The following is a 21,123-nucleotide window of genomic DNA, read 5'->3' on the forward strand; positions in this document are numbered from 1 at the left end:
CACTGGCTCAAGCAGCATCACTGTGTGAGGGCTTTGCTGCCAGCAGGCAGCCGTGTGAAGTGGGTGCTGGTGGGGAATTGGGTGTGGATCAGAGTGGCAACTGTGCCTTTACAGACGTCCACAGAGGTCCTAATGACTGACTTGGCTTTTTTTTAAACTATTTCAAATTACAGTATTTCTACTTTTAAATGGTTCCCTTCAAAATATTTATCAGCTATGTTTTGGACAGCATTTTGGGGGTGCGGAAGGCAGGGGCACTAAAGGTAGTATTTATATGTTATCGCTAACAAGTTATTTCCTGTTCAAACCAGCAGAGAGTCTACTGGAAATAAGATTATCTTACTGCATCATAGTCTGAGAAACAGTTATTTATAAATGTGTCAGAAACACTAATTAGTGCAAATCTGGTATCTGAATCCATTTTGATGACCTGTTATCCTGCTCTTGGAATGGAACAGCAGCTGGCAGCCCAAACCTGTGGGAGGTGAGGGAGGGATGGGTGGAGAGCAGAGAATGGTTTGTGGAGTAGAGTTAAAGCCTTCCCTAGGAATGAACCTGAGTGTTTGGATGAAGTTTACCTGTGTTTTATCTGTTTTGTTTTGTTTTTCCCTTGCTTACCTCAGATAACCTCACTTGCAGGTTAAATAGTTGAGGATGAGTTTTGCATATAGGTTCTCTTTTTGGGGTGTTGGGCAGATTTACCCCCCTGCCCTTGACTTTTTTTTGCGGGGGGGCCGTGCCTCACAGCACTTGGGGATCTTAGTTCCCCGACCAGGGATCGAAACCCAGGGTCCCCTGCAGTGGAAGCACAAAACCCTAACCACTTGCGCACCAGGGGATTCCCTGATGTTTTCTTTATAGAAATATAATTCTTACTAATTTTTTATGGACATGGACCTTAATTTTGAATTACAGTATCAAATTTTTTAATAAAAATTTAACCTAAGAATCCATTTTATTTGCTCTTGTTATTTTTGAGTTATAATTCTTTGTACCAGGACTTCCCTGCTGGTCCGGTGGTTGAGGTTTCACCTTCGAATGCAGGGGATGTGGATTCGATCCCTGGTCGGGGGGCTAAGATCCCACATGACTCATGGCCAAAAAACCAAAACATAAAACAGAAGCAATATTGTAACAAATTCAATTAAGACTTTAACAATGGTCCACATCAAAAAAAAAAAGTTTAAAAAATGATAGTAATAATTCTTTGCACCAAATAATTGTACCCATACCCAGGTATCCAAGAACAAAACAGTGTTTTGTAAAACGCTTACAGAATGTTTAAAGCGGAATGTGTTTTTGTATGCTTTTCTATTATAGGCTAATGCATAAGAAGTGAAAACACTTCTGCTTTGTAGCTGGAGCAATTTAAAAGTGCTCATTTCCCCTTCTTATTCCACAGAGCATCATAAGAGTTGTATTCCATGACAGACGGCTCCAGTACACGGAGCATCAGCAGCTTGAAGGCTGGAAGTGGAATCGCCCAGGAGACAGACTCCTCGATTTAGGTACAAGTGGCCGTGAGAAGACCACGGGGAGATGAGGCAGTTGTTTAGCTATGCCTGTTAATACGTTAGCACCACACCACGTGTGATTGCGTGGAGAGTTTTAGTCACCTGTGTGACTTGAGTTGTTTTATGTATGTGTGTATGTATTTTAACATCTTTATTGGAGTATAATTGCTTTACAGTGTTGTGTTAGTTTCTGCTGTATAACAGAGTGAATCAGCTATATGCATACGTATATCCCCATATCCGTTCCCTCTTGCATCTCCCTCCCTCCCACCCTCCCTATCCCACCCCTCTAGGTGGTCACAAAGCACGGAGCTGATCTCCCTGTGCTATGCAGCTGCTTCCCACTAGCTATGTATCTTACATTTGGTAGTGTATATATGTCAGTGCTACTCTCTCACTTTGTCCCAGCTTACCCTTCCCCCTCCCCATGTCCTCAAGTCCATTCTCTACGTCTGTGCCTTTATTCCTGTCCTGCCTCTAGGTTCATCAGAACCATTTTTTTTTTAGATTCCATATATATGTGTTAGCATACAGTATTTGTTTTTCTCTTTCTGACTTACTTCCTCTGTATGACAGACTCTAGGTCCATCCACCTCACTACAAATAACTCAATTTCATTTCTTTTTATGGCTGAGTAATATTCCATTGTATGTATGTGCCACATCTTCTTTATCCATTCATCTGATGATGGACACTTAGGTTGCTTCCATGTCCTGGCTATTGTAAATAGAGCTGCAATGAACATTGTGGTACATGACTCTTTTTGAATTATGGTTTTCTCAGGATATATGCCCAGTAGTGGGATTGCTGGGTCGTATGGTAGTTCTGTTTTTAGTTTTTTAAGGAACCTCCATACTATTTGAGTTGTTTTATAGTTAAAAATGAAGTTGTTTTTGGTGCTTAAAGAAACTGAGCCAGGAATTTTATGAGTTGTAAACCATTTATTTCATTTTTGATTGGCACCATCCATTATATTCTTAATAAAATGAAATAGAAATCATGGTGGGAGAAAGTATGATACACATTAGGTGGGTTTTTATGTTGAAGTGATGGACCATGGAGAACATTGAAGGGAAAAGTTCAGCAGGGAGGTATAATAATTTCATTAGAGCATAATCATAGTAAGTTGTAACCTTTTAATTATTCATAGTTTTGTTTCTGTGTCACTTCTTTTTAAAATACAGATATTCCAATGTCTGTGGGAATAATTGACACAAAGACAAATCCAAGCCAGTTAAATGCAGTTGAATTTCTGTGGGATCCTGCAAAACGCACATCTGCTTTCATTCAGGTTTGGATTTTTACATTATTAGAGGCATACTGGCCTCGTCATTCAGAAGGCTGTGGGTGAGCTTGAATTCTTGATACGTGATATCATTTTCTTTAAATGCTTATTTGTAAACTATCTTGTAATGTTTTTTATACACACACACACACAAAGACACACACACAACACACTCTGTTAAGTTAGAGTTAATCTACTAAATTCCTCATTTATAGACTAACCTGTAAAGACAATCTTGATATGTAAAGCATTATTTAAATATCACTTTTACCACTGGTAGTAACAATAATCAAAACTTCCATTCTTCTTAAGATGCATTTCTCTTGAACAAAACCTGCTGTTTTAAAGGATATGATTGAAAAAAGTGTAGTTTTAAGATTCTGTCTAGCTTTATTTAAAAATATTTTAATACTGACATTTTCAAACCCCCACAAAAGTGAGAGGATAATAATGAATCCTCTTGTGCCCATCTCCTGGCTTCGACAGTTATTAGTAGTTTCCCCTTTTTGGTTATTGGTGGAATACTGTAAAGCAACGCCCAGGCATTTCATTTCACCCATGAATACTCAGTTTGTATCTCTTAAGACAGGGGTCCCCAACCCCTGGGCCACGGACTCGTAGTGTCCACGGCCTGTTAGGAACTGGGCCACACAGCAGGAGGTGAGTGGCCGGCGAGCGAGCGAAGCTTCATCTGTATTTACAGCCGCTCCCCGTCACTTGCATTACCACCTGAGCTCCGCCTCCTGTCAGATCAGTGGCGGCATTAGATTCTCATAGGCGCGCAAATCCTACTGTGAACTGCGCGTGCGAGGGATCTAGGTTGCACGCTCCTTATGAGAATCTAATGCCTGATGATAGAGGTGGAGCTCAGGCTGTGATGCTAGCACTAGGGAGCAGCTGCGAATACAGATCATCATTAGCAGAGAGGTTTGACTGCACAGAGACTATAGTAAATCAGTTGCTTGCAGACTCATATCAAAACCCTCTCAGTGAGTGGCAAGTGAAAACAAGCTCAGGGTTCCCACTCATTTTGCATTATGGTGAGTTGTATAATTATTTCATTATATATTACAATGTAATAATAATAGAAATAAAGTGCACAATAAATGTAATATGCTTGAATCATCCCCAAACCATCCCCACCCCACCCCCGGTCCATGGAAAAATTGTCTTCCATGAAACCCGTCCCTGGGGCCAAAAAGGTTGGGGAGTGCTGTCCTAAGAGATTAGTTTTTGAAAAACAAATATGGTATTGTTATATGTAAAATAAAATCAACAGTAATTCTAATAGTATGTTCAAATTTTTAAGTGGTGAAATTAAAACTACTGAGTAGGTAATCTTTATATAGAAAAGGAAAATCACTTAATTGCTGACTGGCCGAAGTAGGCTATGATTTGTGTGAACTATAGAGAATTTAGTATTTTGCATTTTCGTGGTCTTCCAAGTAGTATCCCCCTTCGGCTAATAATCAGTAGGGCCATGGTTCATATTAGTTGAATATTTTCTCATATTGTTCATCTGACAGGGTGACTGGTTATGTGGTGAATGAGAGCGATGGAAGAGCTGGCCTTACCTCTCAGGTTGTGTACAGTCTTGGTGCAGAAATCAGTTTTAACCTTGCATCCTTAGAAGATGGGGTGTGTAGCAGTCAGAAACGACCAAGGTCTTGTTACTGACACTGTGCCATGCCCTGGAGCTGTCACCGTGGTGTTGTTGTGAGAGTGGGCAGAAGTGGTGGGAAAATGAGTACTGCCCTCTGTGAACTGTGAAGCATTGACAGGAGAGTTCAGATGGATGCAGGTGGAGTGAGGAGTGGGCCTGGTGGACTGTGGAAGCTCCCCAGGCAAAGGATCACGGGTTGATGATCGTAGGAACAGCAGTGAGGTGACTAGCTGGCTGGAGTTGGGGTGATGGCAGTAGAGGGCGAACGGCAGGGGCTCTGGGTAATGAGGTGATGATTGCTGTGGATTGAGCCCCACGCAAGGCTGAGGACCGTGGGTCCAGTCTGGGGTGGGGGTGGGGGACAGACCCAGGAAGCAACTGTACTGATGCGCTCATCATTGGAGCAAGTCCTGCCTTTGAGGACGGCACTGGAATGGGGCAGAACCCATTCCCACAAAGTTCAGGAGGGCTCAGCTGGATTTGTGAAAGGAAAGTCATACATGTTTAAAACAGTTAGAAATTCACGACAGACACCTGAGTAATATGTGGGAGTTCCTTTTAAAGGATCTTGAATTTATACCTGTGGCCCGACATCTGAAAGGGCGCAAAGTAGAAGGGTAATCAGTGGACAAGACTTTGAATCCATTTCAGCCTGACTCATTTTCTAGGTACACTGCATCAGCACAGAATTTACTCCCCGGAAGCATGGAGGTGAAAAGGGAGTGCCTTTTAGGATCCAGGTTGACACCTTTAAGCAGAATGAAAATGGAGAATACACAGATCACCTACACTCAGCTAGCTGCCAAATCAAAGTTTTTAAGGTAAGAGATGGAAACTAGGCTTTGAGGAAGTGAGGCCCAGTGTTGCTGGTAAAGGTGTTTGTCTGAAGCCTGATAGATGAAAAAGTCTACTTTGTTTTTAAGCCGAAAGGTGCAGATAGGAAACAAAAAACTGATCGAGAGAAGATGGAGAAGAGAACCGCTCATGAGAAGGAGAAGTACCAGCCGTCCTATGACACCACGGTCCTCACAGAGGTAATGCGGGCACCATTCCGGTTCTGAGGAGAAGCCGAGCTGTGCACTCTGGCACCACCTCTGAGGATGAGTTTGGCTGCAAAGGGTCTGGGAAGATTGGGTGGTAGATTGACATAATGTTCTTGGTGAAATTTGTGGGGAAAATATTCTCTTTAAATTTGGGGATTTTAATAGATTCGTTTCCTGGGTGGGATCGTGGATGAAGATGCTGAAATCCCAATCAGGTCTCAGAAACAGACCTTAAAATCCTTGGAGTTGATAGAAATTATGTTGGGGCCCAGAATGTCCGATGTTTGTCACTGCTGGGGTTTTGCATCTTCCTTACCTTTGAATCCTGCTAGTCATATGTTTGTTTAATCGGACGGCAGAGGCATAAACAGGGTATTAGATCTTTCTTTGTATAATGAAAAGACATTGATCCCAATCTTTGGTGTTTGTCCAGATGAGGCTTGAGCCTATAATTGAAGATGCAGTTGAACATGAGCAGAAAAAGTCCAGCAAGCGGACTTTGCCAGCAGACTACGGTGATTCTCTGGCAAAGCGAGGCAGTGTAAGGGCTTCCGCTTCTCTTTTCATTGTGCAAGAAACCTTGTGCAGTGTTAGATATAGGACCAACTTCCACTGAAAAGTAAAGCCAAATTTGTTTTTGATGTCCTTGTCTTGATTTAATTTGCTTTTGTTTAGACTTCCTGCTTTCTGTTTGTTCCTCACTGAGGAAAATTTCCTAAATCTAACACTTTCAAACAAAGTTGACCATATTGGGTGGTTTTGGAGGGACAACAAATGACACTCAGAAATGTGTTCCCTCCCTGTCTCCTTCCTTTCCTCCCTCCCTCTCTCTCCTTTGCACATACACTTCCTTTACGAGCACTGAAATTAATTGAAAATACTTTCTTTAGTAAAATAGTTATTTTTGTGTAATTAAAAAAGGTTTTTGCTTTCTCGTGTGTGTAACTGATAAGAAAATGTCACGGATATTTGGAGAAATGATGGCAGCAAGCTTGATGTTAACATACGCAGTACTTTGTGTCCCATTTCCCTGCATGCAGCGTAAGAATGTGTGTCTGCTTTTAAAAGCCTGATTGGCAGCACTGGTAGAAAAACAGTCCTTGACTGCATTAGTGTTTCCTCTTGGCACCTGCATTGTGACCTTATGCTTCACGCCAGCATAGGACACCTTGCTGCACTCAGCCCTGGTTCCCCGCTGTAGTCCAGGGGGGTTTTGGTTGAATATGAACTTTGCCAGCTTATTAAGTAGAGCAGATCTTTATTTTATAACACAGTTCTTCATCAAACAGTTGACAAAGGGTTATCTTGTTATATAAACGTAGATCAGCTATATACCAGCAGTAAATGTAAACAGAGAACATTAAATAATTTTTAAAAATAACTTATCATATATATTAATGGTTACTGTTTCATCATTGCAGTGTTTGTACTATCCAGGTGCCAGAAATGGAGTTTTCACTCTTAGGCACATGTATCTGTAATTATCTGTAGACTATGAAAGCCACAGGCATTATCACAGGAACATTATTTCCAAATTAAAGCATTGAGTGAAAATATTTTAAATACTTCTATATGCATTTAAATAATATATGCAGTAAAACTGAAAATGTCCTCTCTGAGGGCCGGGGGAGCACACCATGTTGCATTTTCTTTAAGTGGGCTTTTTTGATTCAAATCAAAAGTTGTATGGAACAACTGTATACTCCTTCCCCAAAACGCCCGCCCCTCTAGTTTTATGTTTTTATTCTCCTAATTTCCTAGCTGAAGACACAAATGGTTCTTAGTAAACTTTTTTGGGGAGACACTGGTAATTCAAATCATTTTTCCCCTTTTGTTATAAACTAACTAATTAAAAGGAATGGTTCTGATAATTTGTAAATTAAAGAAATCTGTTATAGCCCAGAGCTCATCCGAAGATGCAAGTCTAAAGTATGCAAAACGTCAGCAGTTCACTGGCCTGGGATTTCACATCTTCCAAGTGTGCACTGCTTGCTGCCCCATGGCTGCATTTGGTTTGGTTAAGATACGTCTAGGGGTGGGTAGAGCTCTTCTTGGAAACCTGTTCATTAAAAGCAAGGTACAGATTAATCCCTTAAAAAAGAAAATCCGCAGCGTTTTATATATTTCTTAAAGCACCTACAAAGGAAGGCCAGCATTTCTTACAGTTCTCTGATAGTTACAGTTGGCTTTCAGTAGAAAGGGTATCCAGACTTCCCTGTCAGAGCTACATGGTGCTGCGTGAGAGGGTCCTGCACTGAACAGAGGCAGCACTGTAGGTTCCCAGGAGCCACAGCACAACCAAACCCTTAGCGTGTCTGTTGGTCTCTGCCTCTGAGCTGTATTTCATGGGCTCAAATCTGGGCTGCCAGTGTCTACAGTCTGCAATGAGTCCTCATTTTCTAAGCTGCCTGGGGAGGGACTTTGTTCATAGTGCACCAAAGCTGCGACTCTACAAGTCCAGGCCAGATATCGCTGGAGCCTTGATGAATCAGTACCATTGCTTACTTTTAAAGACAGGGAAGAATGACAAGGTAGAAGAAACACTGAAAATATTCCTTGGTATGCCTGTACTCTCCTGGGTCAAGACTGTAAGAGAAACTTAACGAAAAAAGCAGGTGGGAGAGTCTTGGTGTTTCATCCAGCCTGGCCATTGAAGAACTTGGAATCCATCATTTCTAAAAGTAGAGGCCTCCTAACAGGACCAGTTTTCATTGAATGCTAGTTTTCCTGTGTTCTGTGAATTGAGTCTCCTATTTATTGGGCAAGGTTTAGGTGTCAAACAGCCCTGCTTTTCTACTACTAGAAGAATCTAGATGTGTAAAAGTGAAATAGGTATGTTTGTGGAGTTTCAGTAAATTTGGTGTCTTTGCTGTATCACCTGCCATGCTCACTTGGAGCTTTTGATGGCTTTATTTCCTCAAATAGCTGGCAATAATTACCAAAGCAGATCTGGGGAGACTTGATGATACTAAAAGGTCTATACTGTTTTGATGTGCATGTTATGCCGTGTTGTAATATTTTGTATCTGGGGAGAATGGTGTAGCGGGAAGATCTTCCAAGTAGTAGAGGTGACCATGAGCATGTGACACCCGCAAGTTAGGAGACCTGCCAGGCGGCCCACAGCGTCTTGGGTTCCTCAAACTGTATAAGCTGGGGAGGTACTACTTTGTAAACTGGAAAGAAAAACAAAAGACCCTAGTTTAAAAAGAATGGGCATTGTGTAAAATGTCATTTATAGTGAAATTGGTACAACATGCAGAGAGGGTTTAGCAATGCATTCCAGCCAGATTAGATTTCTTTTCTGAAAGTTGATAATAGTTGAAACATTAAGTCTGCAGTCATTTTCCCCATTCCTGAGGGGATACCTAATGGGTAGTTGTAAAGAATGTTGAGATTATGGGATTTCTGTTTTATTTTCTTTGTACCCATGCTTTTTTTTTTTTTTAATTTATTATTTATTTTTGGTTGCATCAGGTCTTTGTTGCTGCGCATGGGCTTTCTCTGGTTGCGGTGAGCGGGGGCTACTCTTCGTTGCGGTGTGTGGGCTTCTCATTGCGGTGGCTTCTCTTGTTGTGGTGCGCGGGCCTCAGTAGTTGTGGCTCGTGGGGTCAGCAGCTGTGGCTTGTGGGTTCTAGAGCGCAGGCTCAGTAGTTGTGGCACACGGGCTTAGTTGCTCCGCGGCATGTGGGATCTTCCCGGGCCAGGGCTCGAACCCATGTCCCCTGCATTGGCAGGTGGGTTCTTAACCACTGCGCCACCAGGGAAGCCCTGTCTGTACCCATGCTTTTGATGGGTGTCAGACATGCTGTTTGAAGCTCCTGTAACCATTGAGGAGACTTGGTTTCTAAGCTCAGAGTCCTTCACACTAGTGGTCTTGACTTCACTCAAAAGAATTTTGAAAAAGAATATACTCCCTTGCACATTTTTAGGTTGACATCTGAAAGTTTTCATCATAAATTTAAATAGTTCCAAAGGATTTCAAAAAAAGGGGGGGATATATGTATACATATAGCTGATTCACTTTGCTGTACAGTAAAAACTAACACAACATTGTAAAGCAACTGTACTGCAATAAAAAATTTTTTTAAATAGTTGCAAAGGAAACAATTTTCTGACATACTTGAATATTTGTATTTACAACTTAAGGTGAAGCCATCACTTTAGTTAAGTCTGAAATTTTACTCTGCTCTTCCTTCTTGATCTCACGTTTTCTCTTTCACTCCCCTTAAATAATATTGTCCAAATAGGACATACTTTCATGCCTGGAAATCTTTTAATGGTCACCTTAATTACTTTTTTACAACAAACAATATAACTTGAAATTTAATTTTTAAAATTTCCTGTGACCATGTAAGGCTTAAGTCAGTTGAGGAATTTAAAACTTATTATTTGTACCAGTTTATCAAAACAACAAATCATACAAATTTTGATGAATAATTTTTAACTATAAAAATAGAAATGTTATTGGAAATGCATTTTGAATGATGAGACAGGGTAGAACATATTTAAATTCTAGATTTTTTATAGGTAAGAGAAACTTTGCTTAGATACATTTATTTTTCTTTCAGTAGTGTCATTCAGGTCTTGGAACCCCTTCCGAGATACCTGCCAGAAATTCCAATGATCTCTCTTTGTATGATCTAATAAATTATTTCAGTGTCTGTCAGCTGACAAGACGTCCTCCTGAATTATTTTGAAAGCAAAGAATTGAAAACCCCCTGACGTAGAGAAGAATTTTTAGAGTCATGTACTTTCTTAGTGTCTACCCTGATTTCTTTGAATGGTCTTTAGCTTGGTTTTTGGCAGAGCCTTACACCCCACAGCCATGGAGAGACAGGATGCTGTTTTTGTGTGAAATGGGAGGAGAGTGCTTATGAAAGGGGACCTTTGAAACCCAGGGCGTTCTCAGTCTTAGAAAGAATACCCGTGGAGTGAGATGAATTCCCTCCATCCTCAGCACTTGAGACCACCCTGGCCTGCTCAGCATGTTTTGACTTTAGCTTTTTCAGTATTCCTAATTGGAGTAGTTAATGTGTCTTTGTATCTTGGCTCTATTTTTGGTCAAAATTGTGCCAAGGGCTGAAAAATATTTAAGTCCACCCTGCCCCTTCTAGAAAATATAAATAAACGTAGGTAGGTAGGTAGGTAGATGGCTACAGGCAGTACCATCCACAGTTGATGTATTTTGATGTTGGGCCTGTCTCATCTTACTTGGGGATGATCATGAACCTTAGAGAGATCGAGGAAGTACATGGGTACCAGTGAGGCTGCTCCTTGGGGAAGAGGGCGAAAAGAGCACTAGGTGGGACAGATCCACTGTCCCTTGTCACCACGCGATGTCAGATGTTGCTTCTGAATCCTTTCTTGCCTCTGCTGTTCTTTAAACCTCGATAGGTACCTACTGGGGAATGGATGAAGAGGGAGGTGAAAGTTCTTGAAAGCACATTGTACTTAAACGCACATTTAAAACACCTTTAGAAATGTTTGCTGCTCTCGTCACCTCAGGTCCTCTCTGAGAGTAATCAGTGTCTAGACACGCACAGCAGGTAACATTTTCCCTGCCACACACCAGTCGGTTTGATGCGTTTCTGTGAGGTTGCTTGATGAATGTTAGGTGTCTTGTGTTTCACGATCTTGCATTTGGCCAGACTAGAGAGTGAATTACAAGGATATTTCTCCCGTGTACTTTAGAAGCGAACCGTTAATTTATTTCTGTTTCTGTCCGCAGTGCTCTCCATGGCCCGACACCCCCACCGCCTATGTGAACAGCAGCCCTTCCACGGCGCCCACCTTCACGGCCCCACAGCAGAGCGCTTGCAGCATCCCGGACAGGTAGCCGGTGTGCGTGACGAGTGCCCGCGCTCCTTTATCTCCCTTCCTGTCAAGTTACGCAGCCTCTTTTTGTGTGTATCTGGGGTATGTGGTAATTAGAAATAGCCTGCTGCAGGGCAAAACTGTCTTTTCTTCACCTTCCCGCCTTTTTGCTCCTAGCCCCCTTGTGCCTCACACACTCACAGCTGTGAAAATTGTAGAAAAGGGTGCATTTTCAACATATTTTCTTTGTGAGATACAGTCAGCATTAATGGGCTTCATGGATAGAGAGAAAAGGACAGTGAGTTATTAAGGTGAAACTGTGACTTGAATATGTTACAACTGAGTTTATGATAAAGTACACTTTAATGCTCACCATGTCAAACAAAGATTATTTTCTACTCTATTTCTTCTCCCTCCCAAAGACACTAATTTTTTTTTTTTTTTTTAATTAAGTCTTTAAAACTTAAAGGAAGGACTTTCCATTTTAAAGGCTTGCTCTGGTTTTAGAAATGGGAATGGTGGGCTCTGTTCATCCTGTTTTCTGGCCTTGACTGTTAGCTGCTGGTCAGCGGTGCCCCGGGGAGATCGTCCTTCCTGGGGCTTTGCTCAGGAGCTCCTGCTGAGTAGTCAGATCAGAAGGTCCCCGCTGTTATGACATTTCTTGCTGGGAAGTAAAATTATGAAAGTTAAGACCATAAAGGAGGGAATTCCCTGGTGGTCCAGTGGTTAGGACTCAGCGCTTTCACTGCCGTGGCCCAGTTCAGTCCCTGGTCAGGGAACTAAGATCCCGCAAGCCATGGGGTGCGGGGAAAAGTAAGAGAAAAAAAAAAAAAAAAAAAGGAAAGGGTTCTCATTTTTATACTCTGGTCACACAAGGTGTTAGTCAGCTCGGGCTGCTATAACAAACACCAGGGACTGAGTGGCTTATAAACAATAGAAATTCATTTCTCCCAGTCTGGAGGCTGGGCGTCCGGGGGCAGGATGCTGGCCGGAACGGGTTCTGGTGAGGACTCTCTCCGGGTGCAGGCTACCGGCCTGTGTGCTCACCCCGCGGAGAGCAGAGGGGAGGAGGCAGACTCTTCTTACGACTCTTAACGAAGTCACTGATCCCATTCCTGGGGCTGCGTCCTCATGGCTTCGTCTAATGCTCATTACTTCCCAAAGGCTCCACCTCCTAATACTGTCCAGCACGCTGGGGGTTTTTGAGGGGACACAAACTTTCAGTCTATAGCAGGGTCTGGTGAGAAAACAAAGAAGAACATGCCTTTTCCCTGAGGCGATGGATAGACCAAGAGGCAGCTTGTTTCCATGTGGGTTATTGTGCTTCACGGTAGGGGGCACTCCTGGACTCTGGGACCAGCATGCCAGCATGCAGGGGACTGAATAATCCTAGAAAATGACAACCGTTTCAGAGAGGAGCAGTGAATTCGTGTACACGCTGGCTCACCAGGTATTTCCCAAGAGCCCGTGGTGCCCAGCACTGTTCCGGGCGCTGTGATGTGAGTGAGAGAAAGCCCTGTCTGAAGGAGCTCAAGTTCCAGTGCGCAGAGAAGGACAGTAAACAATCAACATGGTAAACCTAAGTAACTGGGGAACAGGTGCTAAGAAGGGACCAGAAAGGTGGATGCACTCCCTGGGCAGCTGTTCTCATTTTCCCCTGGAAACACAGGGTTAGTGGCACAAGTTTGTTTCTTTTGTTCTCTTGAATTTCACCCTGTTTAATCATGGATAAATATATTCATTAAAGGGATATTATTTTTATTTTGGCTTAGGATTATTATATCATTTCTTGTAGTTCATTATTAAAGTAGATTTTTTTTTGCAGTTGTTTTCAACTGTTTATCTTATTTGATTCTCATATTTTTTTCCCAACTAAAATGAATGAGTATCCGTCATTTTCCTGGCACCCCTGGAAATGATTGGAGCCCTTTTGTTTCATGAAACCTGACTTTCTTACTAGAACAGATGTAGGAGGAGAAGGCACAAATTAAACTGTCCTCTGTGTCTTAACTTTTTTTTTTTTTTTTTTTTTTTGGTCGCACTGCACAGCTTGCGGGGGATCTCAGTTCCACAACCAGGGGTTGACCCTGGGCAACATCAATGAAAGCGCCAAGTCCTAACCACTGGAACGCCAGGGAATTCCCTTCTGTGTCTTAATCTTATCAACATATTGACTCCTTGACCAGTTGTGCAGACACTCTTTTTGCATAGTTACATTGCTCTGTCCCACAGTATTATTTTAAATTCACCTAGTTTAATAGCCTTTAATGTCTTGATTAAAATATATATATCATAATAATCATTCTTTTCTTCCTTCTCCCCAGCAATTCTTCTTCCCCAAATCATCAAGGAGATGGAGTTTCACAGGCCTCTAGTGAAGTAAGTATCTTTACCCTAAACTATCATGCTTTCAGGGTCCTGCATTTTGAAGCCTCTAACAGGGGTTTGAGTCATTGTTTGGGTCACTGAATAATCACACCTGTGCTCTTCGTGGGTGTTTTAAACTTTAAACCTGGAGGATTTCTGTGTTTTGTTTAAATGTTCTGTATAACATGCCAGTGACTTGGATTATTTTTTGTAAGCCTGAATAGTTTCTTCTGTTTGTGTTCATTTTCTTTGTTAATAGCAACTTCAGCCTTCAGCCACGATCCAGGAAACACAACAATGGCTGATCAAAAACAGATTCTCTTCCTACACAAGACTGTTCTCCAGTTTTTTAGGTATGTTTGTGTTTGTGTGTGCACACACACGTTGTTTGCTTGTTTGTTTTTGTACTTGTATTAGCTGTAATTAAATTTTGGGGAAGTAACTGTATGTAGATTTGTAAGAAGTTGCACAGACCTGTACAGGGCGCTGCCCAGTGTCCCCAGTGGTAGTGTCTTGCAGACCTACGGTGCAGTATCAGGACAGGAGCTCGATGCTGTTTCACCAGGCTTACGGGCCCTCATTTTTGTATAGGTGTATAGAGTTATATGCAATTTTTTTGATTTTATTAACTTTTTATTTGAAATAATTTTTGCTTTGCAGTAAGTTGCAAAAATAACACAGAGATGTTCCAGTGTATCCTTCACTCAGTTTCTCACATACTTATAGTACAGTATCAAAACCAGGAAATTGGCATTGGTGCTATGTGTGTATACAGTTCTGCATCATTTTATCACATGTATAGATTTGTATGCCCACCACCACCGAAGTTAGGATGCAGAATCTTGCCATCACCACAGGGATCTCCCTAATTACCCCTCCCCCACCATCCCTAATACCTAGCAACCATTAATGTATTTTCTGTCTCCATGATTTTGTCATTTCGATGTTACATACATGGAATCGGACAGTATGTTACCTTTTTTTTCTCTCAGCATAAGGCCCTTACTTCTATCCAAGATGTTGTATCAATAGTTCCTCTTTATTGCTATGTAGCATTAGAGGGTATGAATGTACTCAGATATGGTTTTTATAGACTTAAGTTTTTTTCTTGCCTAGTAAGCTAAGGGAGTATTTAGGTGTAATTTCAGAAAGGACCGGGCGGTGCTGCTTCAAGGTGGTGCTGTAGGAAGCCTGTTTGGAGGGACAGTAATAGATAACGCCAGCTGGGGCAGGGGCAGCATTTCCTAAACATATTTGGCCCTGGGACCCTTTCCCGACAGAACACTTACTAACATGTCCTGGCCAAACTCCTCCTGGGCCACAGTGAAGCGGCAGCTGGCTCTCCTTAGCCCATGGTGTTGGGGGACCATCCAAATGCAGCTCAAGCCCTTTAAGAGGAGAGAACATGTGTGCACACAGCTGGCCTAGAGGAAAGCCTGGTTTCACAAAGAACGTGGTTTATTACGTCAGCCCTTTATTGCTGTGCTTGTGTCATGGTTAGTCATTCCCCAGGTAGCGCTTTGCCTCTTTAAAATTGAAGTGCTGGGTGAAAGTCGTTGGCTAGCTGGGATGCACATTTTTATGGTCAAGTAAGCCTTTTATCTGTGAAAAACTAATTTAAAAATTCCAGCGTGTTGGGGGGTGTGGGGCGCATCTTGGAGGCTCACAGGGGAGACAGGGAGAGCACCGCACAGTCGGAAGGCTCTGCCACGAGGGCCCAGGTTCCTGCTCTGTCAGACGATGCGTGTTGTAGTTCTGAGTGGTGATCACTGTGGCTTGGCCTCCTGCCTTTTCCTTCCCCTGTGAGCTTCCCAACAGTAGAAAGGCGAGGAGAGGGAGGCTTCTTTCTCTGAGCCTGTTAGGCAGTCATGTTTTGGAGAGGGCTGTGCACAGTGTCTGTCCAGCTGTGTGTGGCTGAAGGATGGGCACACACGTCTCTGGTCGCTCCCGGGAGCCCTGTTGGCAGAGGTGTGTGTGGAAGACCCCCTGGCAGAGATGACAGCGTCTGTCTCTGCTTACCTCACTCCATAAACAGCTCCATCAGTGCTCGTGCCTCATGGGAGATGTGCTTCTCTGGTCTTTGTTCTTTTACAAACTAGAAAATTATTAGGCTCTTAACATTCAAGCCCTCAAAAGTAGATAACTCCATTAATCTCCATTATCCACACATGTAAGTGGATATTTATCATATGGAGGTCATACTTTAATCCCAGAGGGCATCTTAATTCTCCCAATAAACTACATCTTGAGCGCCAATAAAAGGGAAAACAAAAGACTGTGGACACACTCAAACATAAAACATAGAAGAGTCTGATGAGCTCCTGTGTCACCACACCCAGCTCCAGAGACGACCAGCCTAGGTCAGTGTCGTTCTCTCCCACTCCCAACACCTTCCCTTTCTGTTCTACTTTAAAGCAAATGCTAGATACCATGTCATTTACACACCAAATACTTACGGGGGAAACCTTAAGTATAATATGCAATTCTCTGACATACTTTTGTATTAAAACTGGCTGCTGTGATGGAGTTGTTTGTTATAGAATGTTGGACTGTATGTAGCATGTTACAGTGTAAAGAGACCTAGTCCTAGCTCTGCTGCCAACTTGTGTGCCTTTGGGCAGGTCCCCCAAACTCTGACTTCCATTTCTTCCTTTTGTAAATTAAAGATTGGTCTGGGTCATCTCAAGGTGAACTATCTGGGGTCAGAATCATGTTTATCTTCACGAGCTCCACCCAGCCAGAATAAGGCAGGCACTGAAATCCTGTACTGGGAAGAGACTTTGCTGTCGGCTCATTGCTCTGATTTTCCAGCCTCTGGGCTTCTGAGTTCCTTCTTGATAGAGAACATGGAGAGCCAGCATTCTTTGGCTGTAAGGGACAGGTATGTGTGTGTGTGTGTTGTTCATGTGTATGTGTATACACAGGAGACCTGGCGATGGCTTCGAAGGACATTAAACTGTGAAGACAGATGCTGCAAAGTAGCCTGTAGTGCTGGTTCTTCTCCCATTTCCTTGAGAAGATTCTTTTTGCTCTTCTCCAGGTGCCGACTTGTTAAAACTGACAAAGGAGGATCTAGTACAAATTTGTGGTGCAGCCGATGGAATTCGGCTCTATAATTCACTGAAGTCAAGGTAAATACCGTGTTTAAAATGAACTGTTATGCTTGAAATGAGAACGTGCCCTTGTTCGCGCGGGGACCGCGGGCAGGATGTGTCCACGCCATGTCGGCGTGCGCCCTCGTGCTGCGCGCTGGCCCGCCGTGCTCACGAGGAGACTGTTTTGTGTGCACCTTCAGGCAGGCCCAGATATGATGCAGGCACTGAGGGCAGAGGTAGACTGTAAGACTAGAAATGCACATGGGCAGGACTGTGGTCTGGAAGACGACTGGGGTTGTTGCCAAGAAAACAAACTTCTCATTTAGGTGAGCTCTACAGAATCTATGGTTTTCAAGGTCATGTGACACTACTAAACAGTTATTAAAAATGTAAACTTCTAATTGTGAATTAAAATGATAGAACTGTAAACTGTGCTGGCTTTTAAGACCCATTTACTATCGTTGGTATTTCTAGACGTGTGGTGTGAGAATTCCATTAAACTGAATTTTACTGATGTTAAATTGCTGACATAATCTTGAAACTTAAATTTACCAGCATCTGACCGACCATCTCAATGGTTTAGAGTCTGGATCATCAGATTAGACCACCTGTGATAACCTGTGATAGTTGGTGTGAGGTGTGTGTTTTTATATTCTTCCTAGTAAATTATTTCGTATAATGAAGTAACGTTGTAAAGTTCTCCTAAGGAAATAGACCCTAGATTCTTGTAGCTGTCGCTTGCGCGTGCGGCCTTCCCGCCGGCTCACAAGCGCCGTCTTCTGGTTGCAGGTCGGTGCGGCCCCGCCTGACCCTCTACGTCTGCCGCGAGCAGCCGGCGCCGCAGGGGCAGCAGCAGGCAGCGGGTGGCGGGGGCGACGGCGGCGGCGCCACGCCCTACGGTGGGTATGGGCGGGCGGGGGGCAAGGGCACTCAGCTTCCTGCCACTGCCCTTCTGAGTCAGTGGGGACCACCAGGTTGTCCTGGCAGCGGTGAGAGGCAGTGGCCTTTCTCGGCTGTTGTTCTGATAAAATTTAATTTTAAAAGAACAAGTGTAGGGCAGAGTATGGCACCCCTGCCTTAGAGCCTCTCTGTAGTCTTACCTTAATTGTAGTTCCAAATGCTAAGCAAAGGTTTCTGTACTCACACACATGAAAAAACCCTTGTTTGGGGAAGCAAAGTTAAAGCACTGATATTCCTGATCCGTGTTTGGCTTGAGTCAGTAGTAGAGCAGGACCTGCGAGACTCAGGCTCGCTGCAGATGTGCCTGATGCTTTGCAGACAAGGGCTGCTGCATCGTCACGTGTTCCGGAAACAGCTGGCTTTCTGTGGAGAAGCAGGAGGCCTCGTGGTCCACATCCTTAGCTTCTCGTGTGCCGTCTTCTACACTGTTTTTAATTCTTTAGGGGAAAGGAAGAGGGGAGAGGCAGCTTTTATTTTTTAGGATAAATTCCCAGTAGTAGGTTTACTGAATCAAAAACTATGACCTTTTTAGAGTTCTTTTTATATATGGCTAGAAACACATAGCATTTTTGAAAATGGCTTTCTTTCGGTGTAACTTACATACCATAAAGTCCTCCCACTGCAAGTACACAATTCAGCGATACTCTAGTTAGTTTACAGTTTTGCAGCCATCGCCACAATCCAGTGTTAGTCCCATTACTCCAGAATGATCATCTGTGCCCATCTGCAGTCACTTCCTGCTTGCTTTTAAGATAAATTAAAACCTCAGATACTTTTGTACAGAGGTTAATGTTAATTAAATTATATGTGTGAGCATAAATAATGTATTATTATATTCACATGGGTAGTAAGGGGAGAAGTATTCTTATCTTTAATTTTTATATTTCTTTAGTACTTTGAAAGGAGTGATCTTCCAATAGATCATGTGGAAAATAGATCAAAGATTACTGCTAAAATGCTGTTCTTATTTTTTATTTCAGTTTATCATGCAATCTACTTAGAAGAAATGGTTGCTTCAGAAGTTGCTCGAAAACTTGCGTTGGTGTTTAATATTCCTTTCCACCAAATTAACCAGGTTTACAGACAGGGTCCCACCGGTATTCACATTCTTGTTAGCGATCAGGTAACTGGCATGCCCTTTCCCCTTTTACACTGATATTTTACTTTTATATGTATTACTGAAGTGCTATAGAAAAAAAATCTGTGACTTCTTTGGCAAGTACTCATGAGAATCATTTTCAGAGTTGGGACTCAAGATTGGGAAGAATTTATAACCGAGAGTTCTAGGTGTCCTGGGTGGTAGAAGGAATACAGGTAAAGGAGAACCGTAGCTCCGATCCCGCCCTCTTTGAACTCCGACACTGGTGGTCACTGGGGGGCTCTGGGTTAGCGGGCCCTTGGCCCTTTTTAGCAAGGCATTTGAATGTGTTTTCCTTTTGTGTACTATTTGATGGCTGATTTTAAAAAGCTGTGAGGTTAGAAGGGCAGTTCACTGCCACCCCGTGTTCAGTGACAAGCAAGTAATAACAGAAGAGCACCTTGGCAGCAACTTTTTGTTAGTCACTATCACAGAACCCAGCAGCGAATGGCCTCCCCGTGGGCCGGAGGGTGACTGACCAGATCGCAGGGCCCCCATGGGCAAGCACGGTCACCGGGCTGGCCGGTACAGCAGGTGTAAGTCCTTGCTACCTCACACTGCCTATCTGAATTACCATTTTGGCCGTTGAGTCCCGTACTTGTGCAGCTATATATAGATTATGACATTTTTTCTTTTACTACTTTTACTCAGTTAAGAAAAGACAATTGGATCTTAATTATACATCTGCTTTATCCTTCTAGATGGTTCAAAACTTTCAAGATGAGAGTTGTTTTTTATTCTCCACAGTAAAAGGTACGTGTGTCTTGAAATGCGAGAATCATGAAAGATAGTGCGTGCCTGAAATCAGCAGTCATCTTGCGTATTTACTTTTGGAAATGCTGGCTTTACTAATTTTAAGAAGTTTGAAAAAGGAATCAAGGGAATATTTCTAGTGACTGAAATAGTGTCGAAATTAACTAGCAAGTAAGGAAGAGGCATCAGTCCTTCTGGATGCCTGGAGAAAAATCCCAGTCCATTCAGCCAACATTTCACTGAGCACCTCCTGTCAGACACATGCCGTTGGTGCTAGAAAGGTCTTCCCCTCCTGTAGTGGGGAAAGGAAACCAGAATTGGTCCATAGATGCACACAGATTACAAATAGGTAATTTAGGTGCGATGAATGCATGGGGAAGTGGGGTTGCTTGTGGACGAGGGGGCCTGGGGAGGGGGACACGCAGCCGTGGAGGCTTCTCTGAGGAGCTGTCTGTCATGAACGCTGAGACCTGGAGCCCGAGGGGGAACTGAACACACGAGGAGCAGCACCCCAGCTGGCGCGGGGCCGGGTGCAGAGGAAGGAGCGTGGCTGCTCTGGAGGCCTGAGGGGGCCCGTGGCTGCTGTGCAGGGCGAGGACGAGCAGAGCTGGAGGCGGGTCTGGTAGGCAGTGCCTGGCGGTGGTGGGAGTTTAGATTTTATTTGAAATGCATTGGAAAGTCAGTGATGTTGTTTAAACAGACGAGTAATGTGAATAGATTTTTCTTTTCTTCCACTCTCGCAACTCTGTGGAGACAGATGAGAAGGTGGGAAAACTGGAGGCAGGAGATGTCATCTAGACGAGAGGTGATGGGATCTTGGACGCTGATAGACAGACAGGGCCCTGCTGGGCTCCACACTGGAGGGAGGAGTGGTTGTGACTCTCTGTCACAGGAGCAGCTGGGCAGGCGGTGGTCGCGGTGGAGAGGTAGGCGGGCTTGGGGGAAGCGGCCAAGGCTTCCGTTTTAGGACGTGGAAATCATAGCCGGCTGGGGCTGGCAAGAGAGGCCTGGGCTTGAGGTGTAAATCTGGAAGCCTTCAGCGTGTCCGCCGTGACTCAAAGCCGTAGGAATTCTTGAGGTTATGGAGGGAGAGAATGTGAAGAGCGGGCCCAGACGGGGTTCAGTAGAGTTCCAGTTAAAGGGCTGGATAAAGGAGGGGTTTTTTAAATGTGAAGTTACTATGAGAAGAGACCTTTAAAAGTCTGATGAGTTAAGATCTAAAGCTGCACCTCAAAGAGCACGATGTCACGAGTCACCCTTTCCTGGGAAGTTACGCGAAGAGAGCAGCCCACCTTGAAGGGAGGGGCTGAAGTTAGGACTTCACCCTGTGCCTGACATGTCTCGTAAGCCACCAAGTTACCTGCAGGGCTGTTTAGTCTGTGAACTGGCCCACTTTATCTTTTCTTTTCACAGACATGTTTAGCTTAGTACCCTTCTGGCTCAATTTTTCCTTCTCAAAACAATGCAGTTTTTACTCTGCAAAACTCACAC

General features: G+C 43.4%; 1 protein-coding gene and 1 long non-coding RNA gene across 5 annotated transcripts in view; one reads left to right on the forward strand and one right to left on the reverse strand.

Annotated features, from left to right (window-relative positions):
* UBP1 (upstream binding protein 1) overlaps positions 1 to 21,123 on the forward strand; it is a 67,291-nt gene that overhangs the window by 43,806 nt on the left and 2,362 nt on the right. For 2 of the 4 annotated variants that reach the window (XR_014232888.1, XR_014232890.1), the window contains 13 exons: positions 1,403 to 1,508; positions 2,699 to 2,805; positions 5,131 to 5,283; positions 5,386 to 5,496; positions 5,939 to 6,046; positions 11,234 to 11,337; positions 13,644 to 13,698; positions 13,946 to 14,039; positions 16,727 to 16,817; positions 17,571 to 17,680; positions 18,722 to 18,864; positions 19,581 to 19,632; positions 20,390 to 20,558. Coding sequence is in view for 1 of the 4 variants with exons in the window: in XM_082348560.1 (XP_082204686.1) it covers positions 1,403 to 1,508; positions 2,699 to 2,805; positions 5,131 to 5,283; positions 5,386 to 5,496; positions 5,939 to 6,046; positions 11,234 to 11,337; positions 13,644 to 13,698; positions 13,946 to 14,039; positions 16,727 to 16,817; positions 17,571 to 17,680; positions 18,722 to 18,864; positions 19,581 to 19,632 (1,234 nt within the window). In the remaining 3 variants the exon portion in view is untranslated. The remainder of the gene's footprint in view (positions 1 to 1,402; positions 1,509 to 2,698; positions 2,806 to 5,130; positions 5,284 to 5,385; positions 5,497 to 5,938; positions 6,047 to 11,233; positions 11,338 to 13,643; positions 13,699 to 13,945; positions 14,040 to 16,726; positions 16,818 to 17,570; positions 17,681 to 18,721; positions 18,865 to 19,580; positions 19,633 to 20,389; positions 20,559 to 21,123) is intronic. The other 2 variants (XR_014232889.1, XM_082348560.1) reach the window with 2 other exon arrangements.
* The window catches only part of LOC309608568, a 170,739-nt gene that overhangs the window by 21,298 nt on the left and 128,318 nt on the right, over positions 1 to 21,123 (reverse strand). The gene's annotated exons all lie outside the window — the stretch shown is intronic.

The sequence above is a fragment of the Balaenoptera borealis genome (assembly GCF_965194805.1).
Source record: "Balaenoptera borealis genome assembly, chromosome: 12".
Taxonomy (NCBI): domain Eukaryota; kingdom Metazoa; phylum Chordata; class Mammalia; order Artiodactyla; family Balaenopteridae; genus Balaenoptera; species Balaenoptera borealis.